The following is a 20,949-nucleotide window of genomic DNA, read 5'->3' as shown; positions in this document are numbered from 1 at the left end:
GTCCGCTCCAGGGCTGAGGGGCAGATCCTTCCAACCCAGTGGTGGGGGCACACAGCTGGGAAGCTCCTAAGAGGCAGAGGTCACCCCGCCCAGCACCTCAACACACATACTACATACCACATACCCAGACACACACGCAAAACACACCAACCCACACACCACATCCAGGAACCCTACTGTTTTGGCACATCAACACACCCATTCATACCCACCACCAAGTGCACACACACACGCCCACACAGAACACACACACCAGCCCAGGCACCCTATCCTACACACATCACACCCCCTCGGGTAGCCACCGTCCGTCATCTGCAAATAAGCTCACATGCGCGAGATACACAGAAATACCCGTTCACACATACACACGCACAGCCTACCCACACTCAGGGCGCGACACCCTCACACACTTGTTCACAGGCCCACACTACACAGAGGATGACTCTCCGTAGGGCCCATTTCCCAGCCTGGAGTGTTCTCGCACTTATCTACATAGGGCCCCACAACCGGTTGTACCCCACATTTCTCCCACAAGCCCGCACCCCCGGGGCACATCTGTGCAGCGCCTCCCCCACCCGGCAGCCGGCTCCAACAAGAGGCTTCCCGCTCGGTGTGCAGCGGCCACAGTGGCCAGGAATTAAAATGCAGCGAGGAGGAGCCGGGCGCGTCAGCACCGCGTCTCCAGGAGCGCACAGCGCCCGCCGCCGCCGCCCCGCCCGCCCGGAGCCGTGGGGCCAGCGAGCTGAGGAGCAGGTGCTCTAAGCCCAGCCGCGCCAGCGTCGCGCGGCCGCTGCCCAAGTTCGCCCGGGGCCCGAGGAGGGCCGGGCAACCGGGAGAGGAGCGCAGCCGCCCTCGCCGCCGCCGCCGCGGGCTTGGAGTCTTGAGAGAAGGACGCGCGAAGCAGCGAGTTCGGGTCACCCCGCCGAGAGAGGTGCAGCCGGGGCTCCGCAGTCCCCAGCTCCTGGCGCCGCCGGGGCAGGGAGAAGAACAGGCAGGGGGACAGCGAAGCCGACCTTTTCTGGAGACTCGAGGCTCCCCGGAGAGTCGAGGGGAGAAGCGACACTTTCCTCTGGCCGGAAGCCCGGAAGGGGCCCAGCAGCGAGCAGCCTCCCGCAGGACGCCCCGAGAAACCCCAAGCCCCGGGCAAGAGCGGGCGCGTCGTACGCAGGGCTCGGGCGCGGGACTTAGGGGAGCCTTCGAGGGTGTCGGCCAAGCGCAGCCCGCGGAGCAGTGAGCGATCTCGCAGGGAAGGGGACGAGCGCAGCGGCCGGCTGAGCGACCCCTCGCCCCTGTACACACCCACCCCACCCGCGGCGCCTGAGCCGCGGTGCGCCTCTGGGGGCGCTCGTTCCCTGGCGCCTTCTCTCCCGGGTCCCAGCACCGCTGGGCTACCGGCTGGGGTGGCGGGGCCCTTAGGGATGTCCAAAGCAGGCATGGTGGCCGAGTGGCTGCTCTCTCCGGACCAGCGTAAAAGCTGGGGTTAGGCGGAGCAGGGGGGACTCGGCGCAGGGTCCCCCGAGGTCCAAGACGAGGGGAGGCGGGCGCAGCGCCCGGGCACCGGAGAGGCGGCGCCCGGTGGGGCCCCTCTAGAGGTAGCGGCGGGGCCAGGCACTCTGCAGGAAGACTAGGGGCCCGGAGAGCCCGGGAGGCGCTCGGGAGAGGCCAGGGCCAGGGGCGGCGGGCCGAAGCAGCGCTCCGTCCCGGGCGGGCGCCCGCGGAGGCGGCGGCGGCGGCGCCGGGCGGGCATGCCGCGCCACCGGAGCTCCTTTCGGGCGCACGCTTCCCTGGCGCGGGCTGCGCGCGGCGGCTGCTGCTGCTGCTTCCACTGCTGCTGCGGACTCCCATGGCGGCTCCGCCCGGCCGGGGCTGCCGCCGCTGCCGCCAGCCGCGGGCTGAATGAATGAGCCGGAGCGGCGGAGCCCGGCTGCCCGCGGCCGCGCTCACCGGCCCGGGACGCTTCCGCATGGCCCGCGAGGAGCCGGCGCCGGCGGCGGTGGCGGCGGCCGGGCAGCCCGGGGGCGACCGGGGCGGCGAGCGCGAGCGGGCGCTGCAGGGGCCGGGGGTCGCCCGCAGGGGGCGGCCGTCGCTGAGCCGCGCTAAACTGCACGGGCTGCGGCACATGTGCGCCGGGCGCACGGCGGCGGGGGGCTCCTTCCAGCGGCGGGCGCTGTGGGTGCTGGCCTTCTGCACGTCCCTCGGCTTGCTGCTGTCCTGGTCCTCGAACCGCCTGCTCTACTGGCTGAGCTTCCCGTCGCACACGCGGGTGCACCGCGAGTGGAGTCGCCAGCTGCCCTTCCCCGCCGTCACCGTGTGCAACAACAACCCTCTGCGCTTCCCGCGCCTCTCCAAGGGGGACCTCTACTACGCCGGCCACTGGCTCGGGCTGCTGCTGCCCAACCGCACCGCACGCCCGCTCGTCAGCGAGCTGCTGCGGGGCGACGAGCCGCGCCGCCAGTGGTTCCGCAAGCTGGCCGACTTCCGCCTCTTCCTGCCGCCGCGCCACTTCGAGGGCATCAGCGCCGCCTTCATGGACCGCCTGGGCCACCAGCTCGAGGACATGCTGCTCTCCTGCAAGTACCGCGGCGAGCTCTGCGGCCCGCACAACTTCTCCTCCGTGAGTTGCCCTCCGCGCGACCCCGCTCCCCGGGCTTCCCTGCGCGCTCCAGAGTCTGTAGGCCCTCCCCGCCCTCCTCCCCCAGGGTAGGACACCAGGCCGTTGGCGGTGAGGTGACATCATTCCAGGACGCCAAGGCGGAACCCACTCTTGGGTCCCCTGAGCCTTGTCCTCCAGGTCGTGGGAAGTTGGACACAACTGTAGGGGGAGTGACCTTGCTCACTTGTCCCGGCTACTCTCCTTCCGGTGTCAGTCCCCAGGCCCTCAGCTCTTGTCTTCATGGTCCCCTCTGTGAATGCTAGCCCTTTGTCCCGGACCTCACCCCTGGTCCACAGGACTCCCGGCAATTGCCCGGTGTCTGGGGTGAAGGGATGGGACGAGAGGGAAGCACGCCTTACTGGTGGGTTTGTTGTTTTGGGGAAAATCAACAAGAAGCTCTTCAAAACGGGGCCATCAGCAAAATCGCGCTGCTCTAAGCACCTTCTGCCCGAGTTCCAAAACACTTGGAATCTAGGAGGACTTGGGAGGAAACGCCCAGAATATGAACTGACACTGAAACTGTAGCTGCTTAGGTGGAGAACTCAGCAGCCCCTTCTGCTGTTTTTTTAAAATAAAGCCCTGTCTTGAGCATCCAAGGGAATTGAGAGCAGTGGGCATCTGTGGGATCCTTGACCCCTGGAGGTGAGTGTGTGTCCTGGGCTAGAGGAGCCATCCCCCTGCCTGGGGGAAAACAGCCTCGGAGAGATATTGATTCGAACACCCAGGGCCAGGAGAAGCTGTGCTTGGGGTTTGTAAACCATTTGCTGTGCTGGTTCCCCCATGCTGTGGGTCTAGATAATGCAGCTGTCAGACAGAAGGTATCTGCCTTGCACGGTCTGCCTTGGAGGAGTTCTTGTGCCAAGCCCCAGCGTGGCACAAGCCTGTCCAGTCATTCATGTGTAAACGCACCTTAGGTGGGTTTGGGTTTTTCCACTAATGTGGGAAAGGTGGGCTGCGTGTTTATTTGTCATGCTCTGATGGTGATTTTACCAGCCCTTTGCCTCCCTCCTGACAGTCTTGTATCTGCCCAGGTTCTTCCTGTTGTGGTAAAGGGATGCCACCGTTCCAACAGGTGGTGGCTCAGATGCCTGTCAGGCCAGGCCTCTGATTGGTGAATTGGGCTCGTCCTTGTCTAGGATGGTGATTCTGGCTTCCGTCTTGCTCTCTTTGCATTGCTTTATGGAGAACAGCCCTGACTTATCCATTCCCTAAACACCCCTTACTTTCTGGGCTTTTCAGCCTGCCTTGGAGGAATCGCTAGCCTACTGGTTCCCCTGCCTGCTTCAGCAAGTGGAGGCTGGTAATGCGTGCTTCCAAGTGGCCTCCTTTCAGACGTCAAGCACAATGGTGACTTCTACAGAGATGAAGGAATGAGAGGAGCAATGCCTTGTTTATGTTTGGCTGACCACTACCTAGCAGCCTCTAAAGTTAGACTCAAGTTCAATGTTATATTCAACTATCAGCAACCCCTGGCTTCAGCTTCAAGTTGTGTAACCAGTCTCACCAAATAGAATCGTGCATGATGGCTCTACACGTGTGCAGATCCCAACAGCCAGTGTTCACTTTTGACATTCCCACAACCCTGCATTAGCAAGGAGTTTTCTTCCCATTTTACAGATGAGGAAAATGAGGCTCCATGACGCTCCAAAGCTCAGAGCCAGTAAGTTGAAAGTTCAGCTTTGCAAACCATCAGATGCGTTACATGGAAGCCACACATAGCCTTTCTCTCTGGGCTGGGGTTTCTCTTCTATTAGAAGACCCCCTACATAGCACTCTTGCCCTCCCCCACCCTACCAGCTCCCACCCCTTCTCTGAGCATGGCTGGGAGAGTGGCAAGTGGAGCCCCCCTAGGGGGTGCAGGTAGTCATAGCTTTGACTGCATGCTATGGGGGCCTAACCCACCTCATACGGTACCTTTAGGAACCACCTGACCTGTCTCCCCAGCAGGGATGGCCATGAGTTGAAGCAACCAGGACCCTTCCCACGGGGGCACACCCTTCTCTCACTAGCCTGTGCCCTGCCTACCTTCAGCTGAAGAGCTTGCAGGCACCGCCACCCCCCCCCCCCCATCCAAGCAAAACAAATATCTCCATTCCACAAGGATGTGTTTCTGGAGACTCAAGTGACCCCTGGTGGCTGGCTTTCTATCATGACCCTGCACTGGGACTTTCCAGCCCTTTAACCCTTCATGCTGTAGTTTTTTCCAAGGATCTCAGAATTAAAGGCTGCAGCATCCTTTTCTCTGTGGAAGCCAGAAGCCAGGAGAGCGTCAAATACAGAGCAGACCTTCAGGAGTATTTTTCCAGTAACTACAAGACCCTGTCTCAGACCTTTGTTGTCTTTGGTGGTGGGGACTCTAGGGTAGCAGGTAAGAGCAGGAAGGCTGAAGCTACAGGGATGGTTCAGATCCTGAGATTACCACTTACTGGTGCCCTCCGGACAAGTGGCTTAGCCTCTCTGTTCTTTAGTTTCCTACTCCATCTAGTGGAGGTAACAAATATGTCATATTTGTTGAGCCTAGATGGATGGATGGATGGATGGATGGATGGACAGACGGATGGGTATATGCATATACATAAAGAGGGTGGGCTCTTAAGGTAATGCTGGCCCCCATCAAAATGTTGCCTTTAAATGATCCATTGGCCTCCAGGTCAGTGCTCCCTCCCCACCCCGATCCACCCCCTGTACTACAGCCAGAGTACTCTTTCTAAAGTTCTACTCAAAGCATATCATCCCGCCTCTTAAACCCCTTAAAATCCCAGGCTGTCCTCAGGCTCGGCACCTGCACCTTGCCTTGCTTCTTGCCCCAGTCTCTCTGGTACCACATACCAAAGCTCTATGAACAGCTTACAACAGTGGGACCACCGCTCCCCAGTCCTCTCTGCCTTGCTCCCCGCAGTCCTCTGCTGCTGTAAGTGCTCCCTGCCTCCGCACCCCGACCCTGCACACACTGCTTCGCCTGCCTCAGGATACTACTCATCCTTTAGCATTCAGCCCTGGGGGCTCTGCTTGGGAGCTCATCCTGACTGCCTCACTCTCCACTTCCAATCACCAAGCAACTGAAGCCTTCCTCCTTTCTACCCCTCTGCTGCCCCATTTGGGTGTCAGGCCTCACACCTACTGGTCTGTGTCTGTCCCTCCCTCCAGAGTCAACGTCTGATTTCCCCAACCTCTCCAGCACCCGGCACAGAGGCTGACACATAAATGTTGAGGAAAGGTCTGGGTAATGAATCCCTTCACCAGGTGCCCCCAAGACTTATTCTTGTCTTGGAAGACCCTCACCAAGACACTTGGCTTAGTTTCTCTAGGGAGCACCAGTGGAATGCATTTCCAATAAGGAAATGCCCAGGCGGTTCCTGGGCATTTATTCCTGTGTGGGTTAGAGGCGGGGAGTGCAGAGCAGTATACCAAGCATTCCCCAAAAGCCTGTGCTTCCCAAGCCCGAAGAGGACCAGTGCAACAGGTGAAGAATGGGGTCTCAGAGGAAGCCTTTGGGGGTATGTGCCAGCTGGCCGCCAAAGTCTCCTTCCACCTGGCTAGTCTCACGTCTGGAAATAAACTTGACCAGGGAGAGAGGAGTATTGTGAAGAGGCGTGTCCGTTGGCTTTTATTCTCCGGTCCAGGTCCATTCGGGGTGTGTTTATTTGCAGCTCCTCTGTTTGTTACAGCTGTGAAAGGGTTAATCACTCAGGGGCAGGACAAAGCAGCTCCTGCTTTTCAATGCCCATGTTCTTTCTCTGGCCCTAGCAGAGGACCCCTGGCTCTGCTTTGCACACTCTGGCCCTCCTGGATTGTCCTGGGGGTGGAGGGAAGCGGCCTTCCCAGTAAGTGGCAGGACGCAGAACTGTGAGGCTGTGAGGGAGGGAGGGAGGGGTTGGGGACACGGGCTGACAGGGCGATCAGGGTCATCTTCAAGAACAAGGAGCAGCTACCCTCTCTGGGGGAAGGCATGGTTCAGGGGAGGCATCAGCCAGACCTAGCGTGGGCCTCTGGCTCTGCCGCCTTCTAGCTGTGTGCCTTGGGCAGATGCTTGACTCTCGTACCTCTGGTAATAGTGCCTGCCTCACCCTGCTGGGACGAAGACATGTGGGCAGAGGCTGATTGTATGATTTGGATCAAGAGATTAGCACAGTCCTCATATCTGGGGGTAGCAATTACAAATTATTCTCAAGATATAATTATCATATCTTACCGTGACCACTTGAGTGGGGATAGGCTCATTTCCTGGTTCATTCACTCCATCAACCTGTGTCTGTTGAGTGTCAACACTATGTCAAGCTCTGTCCTAGCTGCCGGGGGCATAAAACAAAATAATTAATTATTAACATGAATATTACTTACGGCTAAGGTATGAGACGTGTGAACAGATGCCTATACAGAGTGCCCGGGTGCAATGTGGGCTTAGAAGAGTCTCCAGGTGAGACTGGGCACCTCCGAAGGCTTCCTGGAGGAGGTGACATGTAAACTGAGTCGTGAAGGCTAACTAGGATTTCCAAGGTAGAGAAAAGAGGGAGAGGGGGACAGCATGTATGAGTGTGAGTCCAGAGGTTGTGAAATGGTGAGGTTGAACACAGGCTTCTAGGCCCTGAGAGTGGTTCGGGGTATCGGGAGGGAGGGGCCGGAGGCCTTGAGGAGGAGGAGAGCAGAAGTGTGATAACACAATGCTATGATGGATGCCTGGGGGTCAAACTACATTTTTAAACTTTGTAGTAAATCTCTGACTTCTTTCGCTTCTGGCTATTAGACCATGGAGGGTCCCCTCTGTGTCATCCGTGTCCCACCCCCATTCCTCACTCCATCAGGGCCATTCCTCCCTGAACCCTTCCCCTTTTCTTGCCCCCCCCTTTTGCTGGGGTCAACCTTGAGCCCAGATTTGGGTCTAGTCTATGTACCAAAAGCCAAGGAAAGAGCATTTGGTTTCATCACACTTTGTCACAGCAAGTGGGCTGACTGCTCTGAGCCAGCGACAGAAAACAAGAAATCATTTTAGCAACATATTGTTTAAAATCAGCAAATTCGGTTGAAACGGTGCTAGGCCAGGCAGTCCAGTAGTTGTGAGGATGGATGGCTTTAGGGAGGCAAGAAAGATACTTCTGCCTTTAGAGAAAGAGGAGTAAACGAGCTAATACATGTAAAGTGCTTAGAACAGTTTCTGGCTCCAAGTAAAGGACTCAATAAATGTGAGCTATTTCCTTTATTATTACTTGCAGCGAGCGATCTGAGTGAAGGACGAAGGCAAATAGCGTTGGGCAGCTGTGATACGCCAGGCCCGGGCTGGGCACACTGCATGCCATCTCCGTTCTTGCAATAACCCTAAAAGGTTGTGTGATCACTCACATTTTACAGATGGGCAATTGCAGCTCAGGGAGGGACTGTAATCTGCCCGGAGTCACAGAGCCAGCAGGTGGCAAACCTGGAATCTGAACCCAAGTCCTCCGGATGGAGAAGGAGCAGCAGGGGGTGGGAGGTGGGGGTGTGCTGGGAAGACCGAGCCAGCCTCAGCGCTGCCCTGACCAGCCGTGTGACTTTGGCCTCAGGATCTTCCTCTGTGAAAGGAGGGCATGTGCCAAATGACCAAAGGGACTTAGCCGAGAAGTTCTCCGTCCAAGGGAGCAGTCAGGGGAAAATACGGCTTAACTACTGCAGATGGCCTGGGCTTTTCAGCCAACCGTCTCTTTTCTTTGCAGAGCTGAAACAGTGATTAAGGGGGAAATGTACAAGTTATTGAAGTGCTGGAGATAGGATGGCGATTAAACAGACATTTATACAAGGAACATGAGAAGAACTCTACCAGTGATTTTACTTCGGGGAAATTAGTTTAGGGAATCCAATGTAAACTCTACTCAGGTCTGCAGATATCCAAATGGACCGTCAGGTTGATTTTGATAGTGGCTGCTTGGGGGCTACTGTGGTCAGACGTGAGCACATCAATCAGATATCTGCCCAGTTGAGAGGGGCTGGAGGAGTAACCAGACCATTTGGTTTATACACCCATCGCTTTGACTCTCCTAAGTGGTTTGCTTGGATCAGCCATTCAGAGATCCAGCCAACCAACACCCATGGAGTGCCTAGTGAGTGCCAAGCAGTGGGCCACAAAGATGACAATAAATTCACTCGGTTTCTGGTAAATAGGCCTGCGAGGGTCAGTGTGCTTCATGGGGGTGATGGGGGCCTGAAAGGAGCTACCCGTCACACAGGGAGATGACCAATCACGGGACAGCCCAGGATTTGGATTGTGCACCTGTCATGTAAATAGTCGTGTCAATTTCACCAGCTTCGAATGGGGGTTGTGGAACCCATTTTACAGATGAGAAAGCTGAGGCTTGAGAAGGCACAAAGTCACTGCTGGAGGGCAGCAGAGCCAGGATTCAAACGAAGGTCCATCCAGCCCCAAAGCTGACACTCTTTTTTTCTATGACCCCGTTCTCCCAATGCTCAGAGATGCCAGTAAGTCCCAGTCTTTCCAGAGAAGCTATCCTTCACCACCTTTCAAGCCTTAGCTGGAAGTCTCTTTCACTCTAAATTGGTGTGGGCCCCCGAAGTCATCCTGCGTTCCGAGGCCCGCAACAAGGAGCGGGGACCGCCGTGTATCTTCCCATTCCATCAGCCACGCAGGGGGATCTGGCGTTGTGAAAAGTCTTTGTTTGGCCATAGTCCAAACTAAATCACTATTTTCGTTCCTTCAGGGACGTTGGTAACTCGTAGTCTTGTCTAACGAAATGTTGCCAAACTGAGCTTCAGCTCAGACCTGCGCTCACAAAGGCATAAGTCACCGGTCATTGGAACAGGACTCGGTGGTAAAGCAAACGGAAGCCACGAACCCCTTCGGGAAGTTTATTCTCCTGAGCTTGTCGAGGATCTCCCCTCACACCACTGTTTCTACTACTAATTTGCCCAAGACATCGTTTCCTCGGATTCCACGCAGACTTGTTGAGCTCCTACTCTCTGCCAGGCACGCTTACATTCATTAGTTTATCTCGCCCCACAACAGATTGGAGAAAAAAGTCTTCTTTTCTCCCTGGTACAGATAAGGAAACAGAGGTACAAAGTGGTTTGCTAACTTGCCCAAGGTCAGAAACAGAAACTCTGAACTCCAGCTTCCAAAGTCCGTGCTCTTGGCACTACATCGTGGTTGATCCCAAAAAGAAACCCCAGTCCAGCTCTGGCCAACAAACTTGCATTTCCAGTCAGTAAGGGCTTTATTACTGGGATAGGCAATCACAATACGCATTACCGTCTCATTTTATCCCGACAACAGAGGGTGTATTCGCCCCCTGTGGCCTGCCTGACTTCAAAAAGGGGAAGCAACTGGCCTAGGGTCACGTGGCCCAGGAAAAGAGTCAGAATTTGGATTCAGATCTCCTCGGCTCCTCTGTTCCTGCGCAGGGTGGGTTTAAGGGGATTTCACCAACCGTAGCAGATTTTCTTAGGGACAAAGCTGTGGGGCCCTGAGTGCCTTGCAGAAAAGGATCAGTGCTAAGACTGGCTACTGCAGAGAGGTGATGATTTCCTCCTTTATCTCTGCCCTGAGACTTCCTGCCTTCCCAGGCAGGGAAGTAGCCTTCCCAGTATACTCCAGTTAACTGTGGATGAATGGAGAGCACTCTAGGGCCATGCGTCTCAAACTTGAGCATACCCAGATTCCTGGGCCCCCCGCAGAGACCCTGATCTGCTGGGTCTGGAACAGGGCCCAAGCTTTGCGTTTCTGAAAGCTGCCACATGATGCAGATGCTGCTGGTCCGTGGACCACACTTGGAGAGGCAAAGCCCATCTGAGGGCTCCCTAAAGTCCCTTGAGTGCTGCAAAAAAGAGATCAGTGGGCTGTCTCCATAAGGCACGAGTCACTGGGTCTATAAACGTGCACGGGGAATGTGAATGTCCACTCTGGCATGGCCAGTGTCCATTAAACCAAAATGCAAAGGCCATCTGGTAGGCTGAATAATGGCCCCTTGAAATGGCCACAGCCTCCTCCCTAGAACCTGTGAATGTATTCCCTGACATAGCAAAAGGGGATTCATAGATAATTAAGGGTTTTGAGATGGGAAGATTATCCTGAATTATCCAGGGGAGCTCAACGTAATCACCAGAATCTTTATGGGGTGGGGCATAAGGGTCGGAAGGAGACATCACCACGGAATCAGAGACCAGAGAGTCAGAAGACTCTGTAGCTCGAAGACACTACATTGATAGCTTTGAAGATGGAGGAAGAGCCCACGAGTCAAGGAAAGCAGGTGGCCTTTAGAGGCTGGAGAGGCAAAGGAAACATTCTCCCCCCAGAGCTTCCAGAAGGAATGCAGCCTGGCTGACAGCTTCATTTTAGCCCTCTGACCTCCAGAACTATATGCTAATATGTTTGTGTGGCTTGAAGGAATTGCGTCTGTGGTAGTTCATCTCAGCAGCAACAGAAAACTCACAGCAGCTTCGTCGGTTGTATAAAACTCTCTCTACTACACACCTGACTCCGCATATTGAACCAGGCTGGGTAGGTTTAGATCAGGGTGTGTTCCAAAGCCAAAAAAAAAAAAAAAAAAAAGAATCCAGGACAAACAAGCAGCGAGGCTTAAAAAAATAGTCAAGGTGAGGGTATTTAACTATGCTTATACTCGCGCAAGATTGGGAGTTTGGACCCCAGAATCTTAGAAAAGAGGTGGTTGGAGAACGAGGAAGGAGGTGGCGTCAGGAGTGAGACAGACTCCAGTTCAAAGCCCAGGTCCTCCGGATCCTAACTGGGTGACTGTCGGGAGTTGCTTACCTTCACTGGGACTCTGTTTCCTTGTTTGTAGAACGGAGATCATACCTCCCAAGCAGGCTGGTTGTGAAACTTACAGGCAACATATTAATCCATTGAAAAATTATTTCTTGAGAGGCAGCTCTGGTCTAGTCCTGGTGGATACAAGTTGAGTATCAATGTAGAACGTACCCCTGCTCTCTTAACTATAAAAGCACAGACGTGTAGGCACCGGCTACATGTAAGCTCTCACTGTCATCCTCCTCATCATTACTAACAGGTGACGCCCCTCACTTCCGAGGAAGACTTCCGGTCCCTGGAGGAATCATGTGCTAACAGTGACCTCCTCTGTATCGTCACAGTCCCAGCCAGGGTCCTCTTGTAACTTTCATGTCACACCTCCATGGGTAGGTCAGCGCCTTTTAGGGTCGCTTCCCCCACTTTAGTACCCCGATCAAAGTGAAAAAATCAGAGAGGGAGAATGAGTTGCTCGAGGTCACCTCAAAAGTCCCGGGGAAGCTTGAAAGACCCTGAGGATGTCTGTGCTTAAGCCCATAGACGATGCTTTTGTATCACAGGAGTATCTGTTTCTTCCTCTGAGAACTTTCTCTTTTCCCAAAATATGTATGCTGGTCATCCCCTTCTGATTCCAGTGGCATATCTGATCTGAAGGTTGTTGATGCTCTGATCTCTGAAGTGAAGGGTTTAATCTTCTCTTGGAACCCCTCCCAACGAAAATTATTTTCCCACTTTGAAATGGCACGGGCATCCACTGTGAACTCACATCCATAAATCTAAGCCTACAGCTCAGGAAAGCAGATGAGCTTTGATTCTGCTTCTCAGTACAGTCTCACAGAGCAAATTATGGCAAGAATTTGATTTATAGAAGCACCTCAAAGGCTCTGGAGTGAGACGTGTGTTTATTCACTTTATTACCGTTTATTTTACACTATCTCTTTATGCTCCCTGCACATGGATTTGAAAGACTATTTGGATAGATGCTTATGACCTGCCAGTTTGCACAGCCCTGTTGAGGAACATGGATCTCTTTGGCAATGCTGCCAACGGCTCACGACAGGGGTCCTTCTACCCGCGCAGATACAACACGCAGGCTTGGAGGCCCTGGCCCAGGGTTCTCGCCCGAACTTCCCCAGCTCTGAGCTTCTGAGGTTCTTGATGTATATCTCCAGCTGCAAGCCAGGGATGTATACAGTCAGGCTTGATTTAAGATTCAAATATCTCAGAACAGCTGGGGATATTTAACATCGCTATAATTACATTACATTTTTGACAGTACATGGAGTGAGAGCCTTTGTGTGTGTGTGTGTGTGTGTGTGTGTGTGTGTGTGTGTGTGTGTGTGTGGTTGAATATGCAATGAGCATCAAATATTTTAACCAGCCAGGGAAACACAACTGCATATTTCACACCCAAGTAGTTTTGTTTTTAAAATGCCTGGGGTGGGGACGCCTGGGTGGCTCAGGTGGTTAAGCAGCTGCCTTCGGCTCGGGTCATGATCCCAGGGTCTGGGATCGAGTCCCACATCAGGCTCCTTGCTCGGCAGAGAGCCTGCTTCTCCCTCTGCCTCTGCCTGCCTCTCTGTCTGCCTGTGCTCGCTCGCTCTCTCTCCCTCTGTCTCTGACAAATAAATAAAATCTTTAAAAAAAAAAAAAATTAAAATGCCTGGGGTGGGCGTCTCGGGCTCCAGTCCATTGTCGTTAAGTCTCTGGAAAGGCAAGAGCCCCATCCCTGTGGCCGGGGAGCTTGGTTAGCTGGGTCGCCAAGAGAAGGGAAAAGGCCGGAGTTCAGAGGGCACCCCTGCACGTCCCGGTGACCCGTGAAGGCTAGGATGTCACTCCCGTCCACTCTCCGTGGCGTGAAAAGGAAGCCGAGGGTCGGAGAACCACTGGAAACTTGCGAGAAGCAACATTGCTGATAAATGACAAAGCTAGGGTCAGCTCAAGCCTCTGTAGAGACGTGGCCGACCATTTGGGCGTCCTGGCTGATGGCAAGAGGTGGGATGGAGGAGCGGAAACAGGGCGGAGAAGACCAACCGTGTGCCCACTCTGTGCCTCCCGTCCATCTTCCCCAGCCCTCCAGGATGCCACCCTTGGATCCAGTCCTGTTATGTCCATTTTACAGATGACAGAACCAAAACTCATAGGCAAGTAGAGAAGCAGTGATGGGGATCTGCACCTCACGTTCTTAGAGAATCACATCTTGGAGAGTTGATTTCCGTTGATCCCTGGCTACTGCTGTTGCCCAACCTACCCCACCTCCCGCCCCTCCCCTGCCACCTGCTCCGAGAATCTTCTCCAGCCAGTGAGGTGGGAAACTCCCTATTACCTTGTCTGACCTCCCTCTCTGCTGGAGTCAGAGGTTCTCGGCCCCGAGTCACAAAGCCAAGTCACTTGGTTGCTGCTCATGCTTTTCCGGTTTCATGCTTTTGTTCAGACTCTCGTTTGCCCCTGGACCTGGTCTGCCATCCCTGCCGGTGAGCCCCATCTGTGCTGCGGGCCGTGGGCTCAGATGGGTGCCAAGTATGCCTGGAAGGGAGCACCAGCCTCTGAGGATGGGCAGGGAGGGTGGAAGGAAGCCTGGCATCTCTGCCCGCACTTTTTTCTGGGGTCTGCATGTTTTTAACCACGTGTAGCTATAACTAATACAAACAAACACAGGAAACAAAAGTACTGTCTGAAAGATTTCCCACCTGTTCTGAGGTTGCCCCACTCCTCTGCATCTGGAAAGCCAGGAGGCTCATCCTTCCAACCAGACTCACAGCTTCTGCCACTCCCAAGGCTCTTTCCTCTCTTGCTCGCTCTTTCTTTCTTTCTTTTTTTCCCCAAGATTTTGTTTATTTATTTGACAGAGAAAGACAGCGAGAGAGGGACACAAGTGGGGGCGGGAGTGGGAGAGAGAGAAGCAGGCTTCCAGCTGAACAGGGAACCCAATGTGGGGCTCAATTCCAGGACCCTGGGATCATGACTTGAGCAGAAGGCAGAGGCTTAATGACTGAGCCACCCAGGTGCCCCCCTCTCTTGCTCTTTCACTGCAATCCTTTTCCTCTGCTCAGCTTGCTGTCATTAGACCATCACCTCCTGAGGGCAGGGGCAATGCTAGTCTTATGGCCAGCCCATTCCTCATAGGTAACAAGGGCTCTGTCTGGATACCGACTAGCCAAAGCGGGAGAAAGGATTGGTACCACCAAAATATATGTGGACTCCTTCTGTTGTTCATGAATTCATTCACTGAAGAGTTGTCCAGAGCCCATGTGTGTGGGCTGTTGTGTTCCATATAGGAGAAATGGACAGGGCCCGTCCCTCACGGAGCTCACATTCTGGAGATCGTGCATGAGCTCCGTGACAATCAGAATGACCATAAGGCTTGTTTAAGTATCCCCAGCCCCAACCCATGACTACTGAGTCACAATTTATGGGGGAGAGCTCTAGTAATATATTTTTAACACACAACTCCAGGTGATGGAGTTTAGGAAAACATTCTATGATGAGAGGTGTGGCATAGATAATATAGAAATAAATGAGTGAACGTGATGGTTTCGATATTAAAGACAGTGAAGGCAAACCAGTCAAGGACCCTGCACTAGGGAATGGCTGGAGGCTCCCTGAAGATGGGGCTAGGGAAAGGATTGATTCTTCTCCAAGGAGATGGCATCTTTGATGAGAAAGAGAAGCCAGTCAGGGATCCAGGGAAAAGCATTCACGACAGAGGGATCAGCAAACTAAAGGTCTTGGGGATGGAATTGGGGGGCGCCTTCCTTCCAACTCTGGAAATTCCAGCTCCAGTAGCTCCATTCTGTTCTTTGTTCTGTGAGTACATCTGGCTTCTTCCAAAATGGAGCTGCCTCTCTCACCCACACAATGTGAGAGAACAACATGATTCTAGCGGTTCTGGAAATATTGACCTTCGGAATGCTAATGCAACGTAGCCTTAGGTCCTTAGGCTGAGCTCGCTTTGGAAAAAATAACTCTAAGTAAGCAGAAAGAAACAAAAACAAAACACAGTCTCAAGAATCCAATTGCACATCCCCATCTAAGGGCAGCTCAGTGAGACCAGCGTGGCGGGGCCCTATCTTTAGAGTGCCACGTCCTGCCTAATTAGCGCCATGTTCCTCTGCTGATTCATCTTCATGAGGGCAAGGTCTGCTACCTTTGACTCCAAGATGGATTTTCCTCATTCATCTTCTAAGGTGTCAGGTCCGAATGGCTGGTTGTCCACACTGAAAACAGGCCCCTTCACGGGCCTTTCTGTTTCCCTGAGCCTGTGTATTTTCTACCTCTGTTTATCTCCATGACAACTGTGTGATCGAAAAGCAAATGTATTGTTCCCATTTAACAGGTGTGATAGGAAGGCTCAGAGGGGGAACTGGGTTGCCCAAGGGCATCTGGCTAGTACCAGAGCCAGATCAGTCCTGACTCTTGCTCTGATCCTCCCCCTGCCCTTGGTGATGAGTCACACCAGGGGGATAAAAGCCTGTGCCCTTCCACAAGCCTCAAGGTCATGGTCACCTCCTGGGGGAAATCTTCCACAATACCTCTGGAGGGCTTTGCAAAACCTGGTCAGGGAGTTAAACTCTCAGCTAGACGGTGTCTCGATCACCTGCAAACAGAATTTCTCAAACTTCAATAAATTAACTGCCAACCTTCCATAACAATCACAGTGACCCATGCATGTCACTGGTGTTGCTGGGGCACAGACCACATTTTAAGCAGCGGGGCTGTAGAAGGTGGGAGGGAAAGGCAGCGTGGAGTAAGAGAGGAAGAAGGGACCGCCTTGTCCTGAATCCCGCCCTGTCCAGGCTAGACTCACAGGTGGCTGCTGCTACTTAGAATTACAGTCAGCACAAGGATTGGTAAGTCTCCATTACAGATAACTCTTTCCCTTTGTCTTTATAGGAGACTGAAATGACTAGTCATTTAGGGAGACCGTGTGAATGGAGAAATGACAAGGGAGTGGCAGACCTCCAAAATGAGTCCCCTCCCCCCACCTCCGCCCGACATTCTGCACCCTCTCCCGACTCTGGGGGTATCAGTGGACGCGTCCGGGAACAGCCTCTAGCTGGATCACAGTAATCACTCTGACTTTGCGCGTTGTGCTGCTCTGATGGGGAGAAGCCTTCAATTTGAAGGAGTCTTGCCAACAACAGGGCATTCCTGGGTAATGCAGGGAGGAGTCTGTGCTCGTGTTACTCCGAGGCTGTCCGTTCAAATTGCTAAAGCTGCTTGCAAACCATGCCTTGGGCTGTTCACTGGATTGACACGTCATACCCTCATTTGTTATTTCAGTCATTCACTTCTTTGATCATTCTGTTTTCCATCCACTGACTCTCAGAGTCATCTCTTCATTCATACATTCATTGAGGGCCTTCTGCCTACCAGGTACTGCGCTGGGCTCTAAGGATATCAAAGTGAATCCATTCAAAGCCACTGGTTTGGTCTCCCTGCCTTGCATATCCTATAGCCAAGCAACAGGCTACACCCTCAATAGCCTGGCCAGCTTAGTGCTAAGAAATGGAACTAGCTATTTATTACTTTATCCTGAGAATCTGCCCTGCTTAAAGTTACCGTGTAGCTCCCCATCACAAGATCAAGCCTAGCATCCACATAAGCTCCAAGCTCTCACCCCCTGCACCGCATGCATCCTGCCATGTTCCCCGGGTCTCTGCACCTGCTGTCCCTTGGCCAGAAATGTCTCCCTGGAAACCGCTCTCATCCCTCGAGGCTCAAGCTTTATCATCTTTTCCCCTTCCTTCATGCCTCCATGCTGGGAAGAATTCAGTCCTTCTTCCCCTGGGTTGCATCTCACTATTGAGGCCCTGAGACACTCTAGTGTGCAGTGGTTAAGAATCAGGGCTCTGGGTTCGAGTCCTGACTTTGCCATGTCTAGCTGTATGGCCATGGAAAGATATTGCTGGAGCCTATGCCCTCGGTTTCGCACCCATTCTTGTTTGGATTTGCACAACAGCTCTGAGGGGACGTAGAAGACTTCCAAATCCCAGGCAAGTGGAGTGACTTGCTCAAGGTCACAACGCTAGGAAGAGGCCAAGTCGCAGCTACAACTTCAAGCTTCTTACTTTGCTTCCAGGGCTGATACTAGTCAACAGCATGCACAAAGTTGTGAGCCACTTGGAATCATTCATACCTATAGGGCATTTTCCTTACTTTCCACTGAAGGCTAGAAGACTCTGCTCTGGCCAGACAAGTAAGGCGTAGAGGAGGACTGAGGCTGTTGTAGGATGACTCAGGTTTTGACATGCAAGTTTTACCCAAGGTATTTCAGTAACTCCGAGTTACTGCCGCCCCATGGAGAAGAGGACAACCAGGCAGTGGTATATGACTTCTGGGTGGGAGGGGAAATGAGTGGGAGGCCGGAGCCAGGCTTCCAGAGAGAAATTACCATTTTGTATTTATTACTTTGGCTCACAGGAGTGCCGCAGGGACAGGCTTGCTAATACATTAGGTAATTGCCTTGGTTCACCACTTCTCTTTGCAGTGTGTAGACCGGCCCAGGTGTAGATGTGTAGGATGGATTCGGCTCTGGCCTCCCACGTGCCAGGGCTCTCTTCAGGGACGTGAGATGCTGGAGGAGAGGGGAGAATTGGGAGAGTGGGACCTGGGGGTTCTCAGGCACCAGGGCACACCAGGATGGCCCGGTCCCTGTGACCAGAGTATGGGGAGCAGAGGAAGAATCCCAGCTGGGAACCAGGAGACTAGAGTCTGCAGTCTGCCACTGAGTGCTGAGCAACCCTGGGCCCTTAGCTGTCCCTCTCTGGGCTTATGGTCTGAAAAGTCCACGTATGAAAAGGTCATAAATCAGTATTTCTCAACTCCATCCATTAGAATCACCTGGGAGAACTTAAAACACACACACACATTATATATATATATATATATATATATATATATATATATATATATATATATATATATCTCTCACTAAAGCTCCAAACTTAACTAACTCCCAGGGGTTCTGATTTCATTGACTTGAGATAGAGCCCAAACCTGGGTATTTTTCTCCCAGCCATTGAGAGTCCCTAGACTAACTGATATATGTAATCTTCCTTAGGATAGGCTAATTCTATGAAACTGTGTCATTGAAAAAGGCAACAAGATGGTGACCTTGAAATCCAGGGTCAGGGCACCTGGGTGACTCAGTCAGTTAAGCATCCAACTCTTGATTTCAGCTCAGGTCATGATCTCAGGGTCGTGAGCTCGAACCCTGCATCGGGCTCCACACTGGACGTGGAGCCTGCTTTAGGATTCTCTCTCTCCCTCTGCCTCCGCCCTCTCCCCACCGCCTCACTCTCTCTCTTTCAAAAAAAAGGAAGAAAGAAATCCAGGGTTACCTGTTTCTATGTTCAGATTTGTTGCTGTCCATGATTTGTACCTGTTCATGTCCCGTCTCGTTCCCCAGTGAGTGTCCTTCTTACCAGTGAACGTCGGGGCTCTATACCAAGAGGCAGGGGGCTCAGTTTCAACCTCTCCTGTGTTGACTCCATAGCCATGCGGGTTACCTAGGAACCTCTGGGCTTCAGTCTCATCTCTAGAAGATGAAGGAGCAGCTCATCTTGGCCTGCCTGCAAGCAGGGAGCTGGACCAGACTTTGCTTCTCTGTGCCATGTGCTTTATAAGGGGCCTCCCATCCAGTGCCCAAGAGATCAGCCTGAGAGTAGAGAGTGCCATCCCTCTTGCCCAGGTAAGGAGACAGAGGCTCAAGTAACTAGCCCAAGCCATCCAGCGAGGAAATAAGAGAGCCACACAGACATCAGTTCAAATCCCAGCGTTGTAGCTTCCAAACTGACGTTGAATGTTTTATTAATTTACTATGCCTCAGTTTCCTTATCTGTTAAATGGGCATGCATACCACCTGTTTCCACAGAGTGGTAGTGAGGAAGAAAAAAGGTGGCCAGGCAAAACTCTTCGTGGAGCCTGGCACAAAACAACCGCTCCCTTAATGCTTCTTCCCCTCAGAAATTTCTCCCATCCTTCTTTTATCCTTTCCTTTCCCCCTGCTTGTTTTTAATGTCTTTAAGGATGGGGACCTTGAGAGACTGTTTACTGTGTATGAACTTGAGCAGGTTGTTTAACCTCTGTGGGCCTCAATTTCCCCATTCATAAAATGGGCATATTAGAGGTATTTGTGACAGTAAGGACCCGATGTGTTACAAGAACAGCTTTTGGCAGAGAACATTTCTGCTACTGCTCGGCCTCTCCAGAGCTTCTTTCTCCTGCTGGAGCCCTACAGGGAGTACACCCCCCCCCCACTACCCTCCATACATCCCCCCCACCCCCACCTGCCTCCACCCCGGGTCCTCACTGTGTTCTCAGCCTTGACAGCTCTGCTGAGCACGCACGGCCCACAGGGCTCATGGGCAGGGAGAGGCAGCCCTATATCAGGGGATTGCTTACTATCTCGAGATGAGAAAAAAGGAAAAAGCTATAAATATGGAGGATTTGTCTGTGATAAGTCATGGTTAGAAGCCCGAGCTATATAACTTTTTAATTCTCCACTCCAGCTTGTAGGCTTAGGCAGTAAAAACAGTCACTAGTAATTTATTTTTTTCCACTCTTTTAATTTAGTAATTTTTTTTTCTTTAACCAACCAAAAAGTCCTCCTAAACTCACCTTAAGCTTTTATTTTTTTTTCCCCTTTAGCAGTCATAAAATATAATGGATTGCCATTGAAATGCTATCCCCTCTCCTACATGGCCAGAACGCAAATGTACAGACTTGGCGGCAATGTCTTAGTGGGTATTGTTAAAGTAGGAGTGAGTTCTGGGTGTGGCTTGCCTCATCTGCCTCCAGGTGACGCAGGAAGGAGGCGGGTCAGCCAAGACTAGGTGTGCGGCCCAAGGGCTAAATCTGAGTCTCTTCTCTTTCACTTTGGAGGGGAGTGGTATCAGGCAAGTGACATCTCTCTCTAGGCTTAGTTTTCTTGTTTATAAAATGTGGACAACAATTAGGAAGTGACCTCCTCTCACTGGAATGATCTGAGAATCCAAAGAGATCATGTATAAAAAAATTGTTTTATTGAATGTAAACTACTAGCATGTTGGAGACTGTTGTTACTGATGATGATGGTGGTGGTGATGGTAGTGATGGTGATGGTGATGATGATAGTGGTGTTGGTGATGATGGTGATGGAGATAATAGTGGTGGTGCTGATGGAGATGATAGTGATGGTGGTGATGGTGATGATGATGGTGGTGATAGTCATGACAATGATGGTGATGATGATAGTGGTGTTTTGATGATGGCGATGATCATGGTGGTGATGATGATGATGATGACTGATGATGGCAAAGGTGATGATGGCAGTGGTGGTGATGATGGTCATCTTGCTGATATTGATTATGGTGGTGATGGGCATCATGATGGTGATGATGATAGTAGTGCTGGTGATGATAGTGATAGTCACGGTGGAGATGATCGTGATAACTGTTGATGGTGAAGGTGATGATGGCGGTGGTGGTGATGATGGTCATCTTGCTGATATTGATGATCATGGTGGTTATAGTCATAATGAAGGAGGTAATGGACATGATGGTGATGG

General features: G+C 52.6%; 1 protein-coding gene across 2 annotated transcripts in view; it reads left to right on the top strand.

Annotated features, from left to right (window-relative positions):
• The window catches only part of ASIC2 (acid sensing ion channel subunit 2), a 962,947-nt gene that overhangs the window by 709,361 nt on the left and 232,637 nt on the right, over positions 1-20,949 (top strand). The window contains exon 1 of one of the 2 annotated variants that reach the window (XM_032321661.1): positions 673-2,614. The exons of the other annotated variant lie outside the window; for it this stretch is intronic. Within the exon in view, the coding sequence (XP_032177552.1) occupies positions 1,901-2,614 (714 nt within the window). The 5' untranslated portion in view covers positions 673-1,900. Of the gene's footprint in view, positions 1-672; positions 2,615-20,949 lie in introns of those variants that run through there. 2 annotated transcript variants of the gene reach the window in all.

Source organism: Mustela erminea, chromosome 18 (genome assembly GCF_009829155.1).
Source record: "Mustela erminea isolate mMusErm1 chromosome 18, mMusErm1.Pri, whole genome shotgun sequence".
Lineage (NCBI taxonomy): Eukaryota > Metazoa > Chordata > Mammalia > Carnivora > Mustelidae > Mustela > Mustela erminea.
Note: the sequence above shows the minus strand (reverse complement) of the source record. Positions and strands in the feature narration are given on the sequence as shown.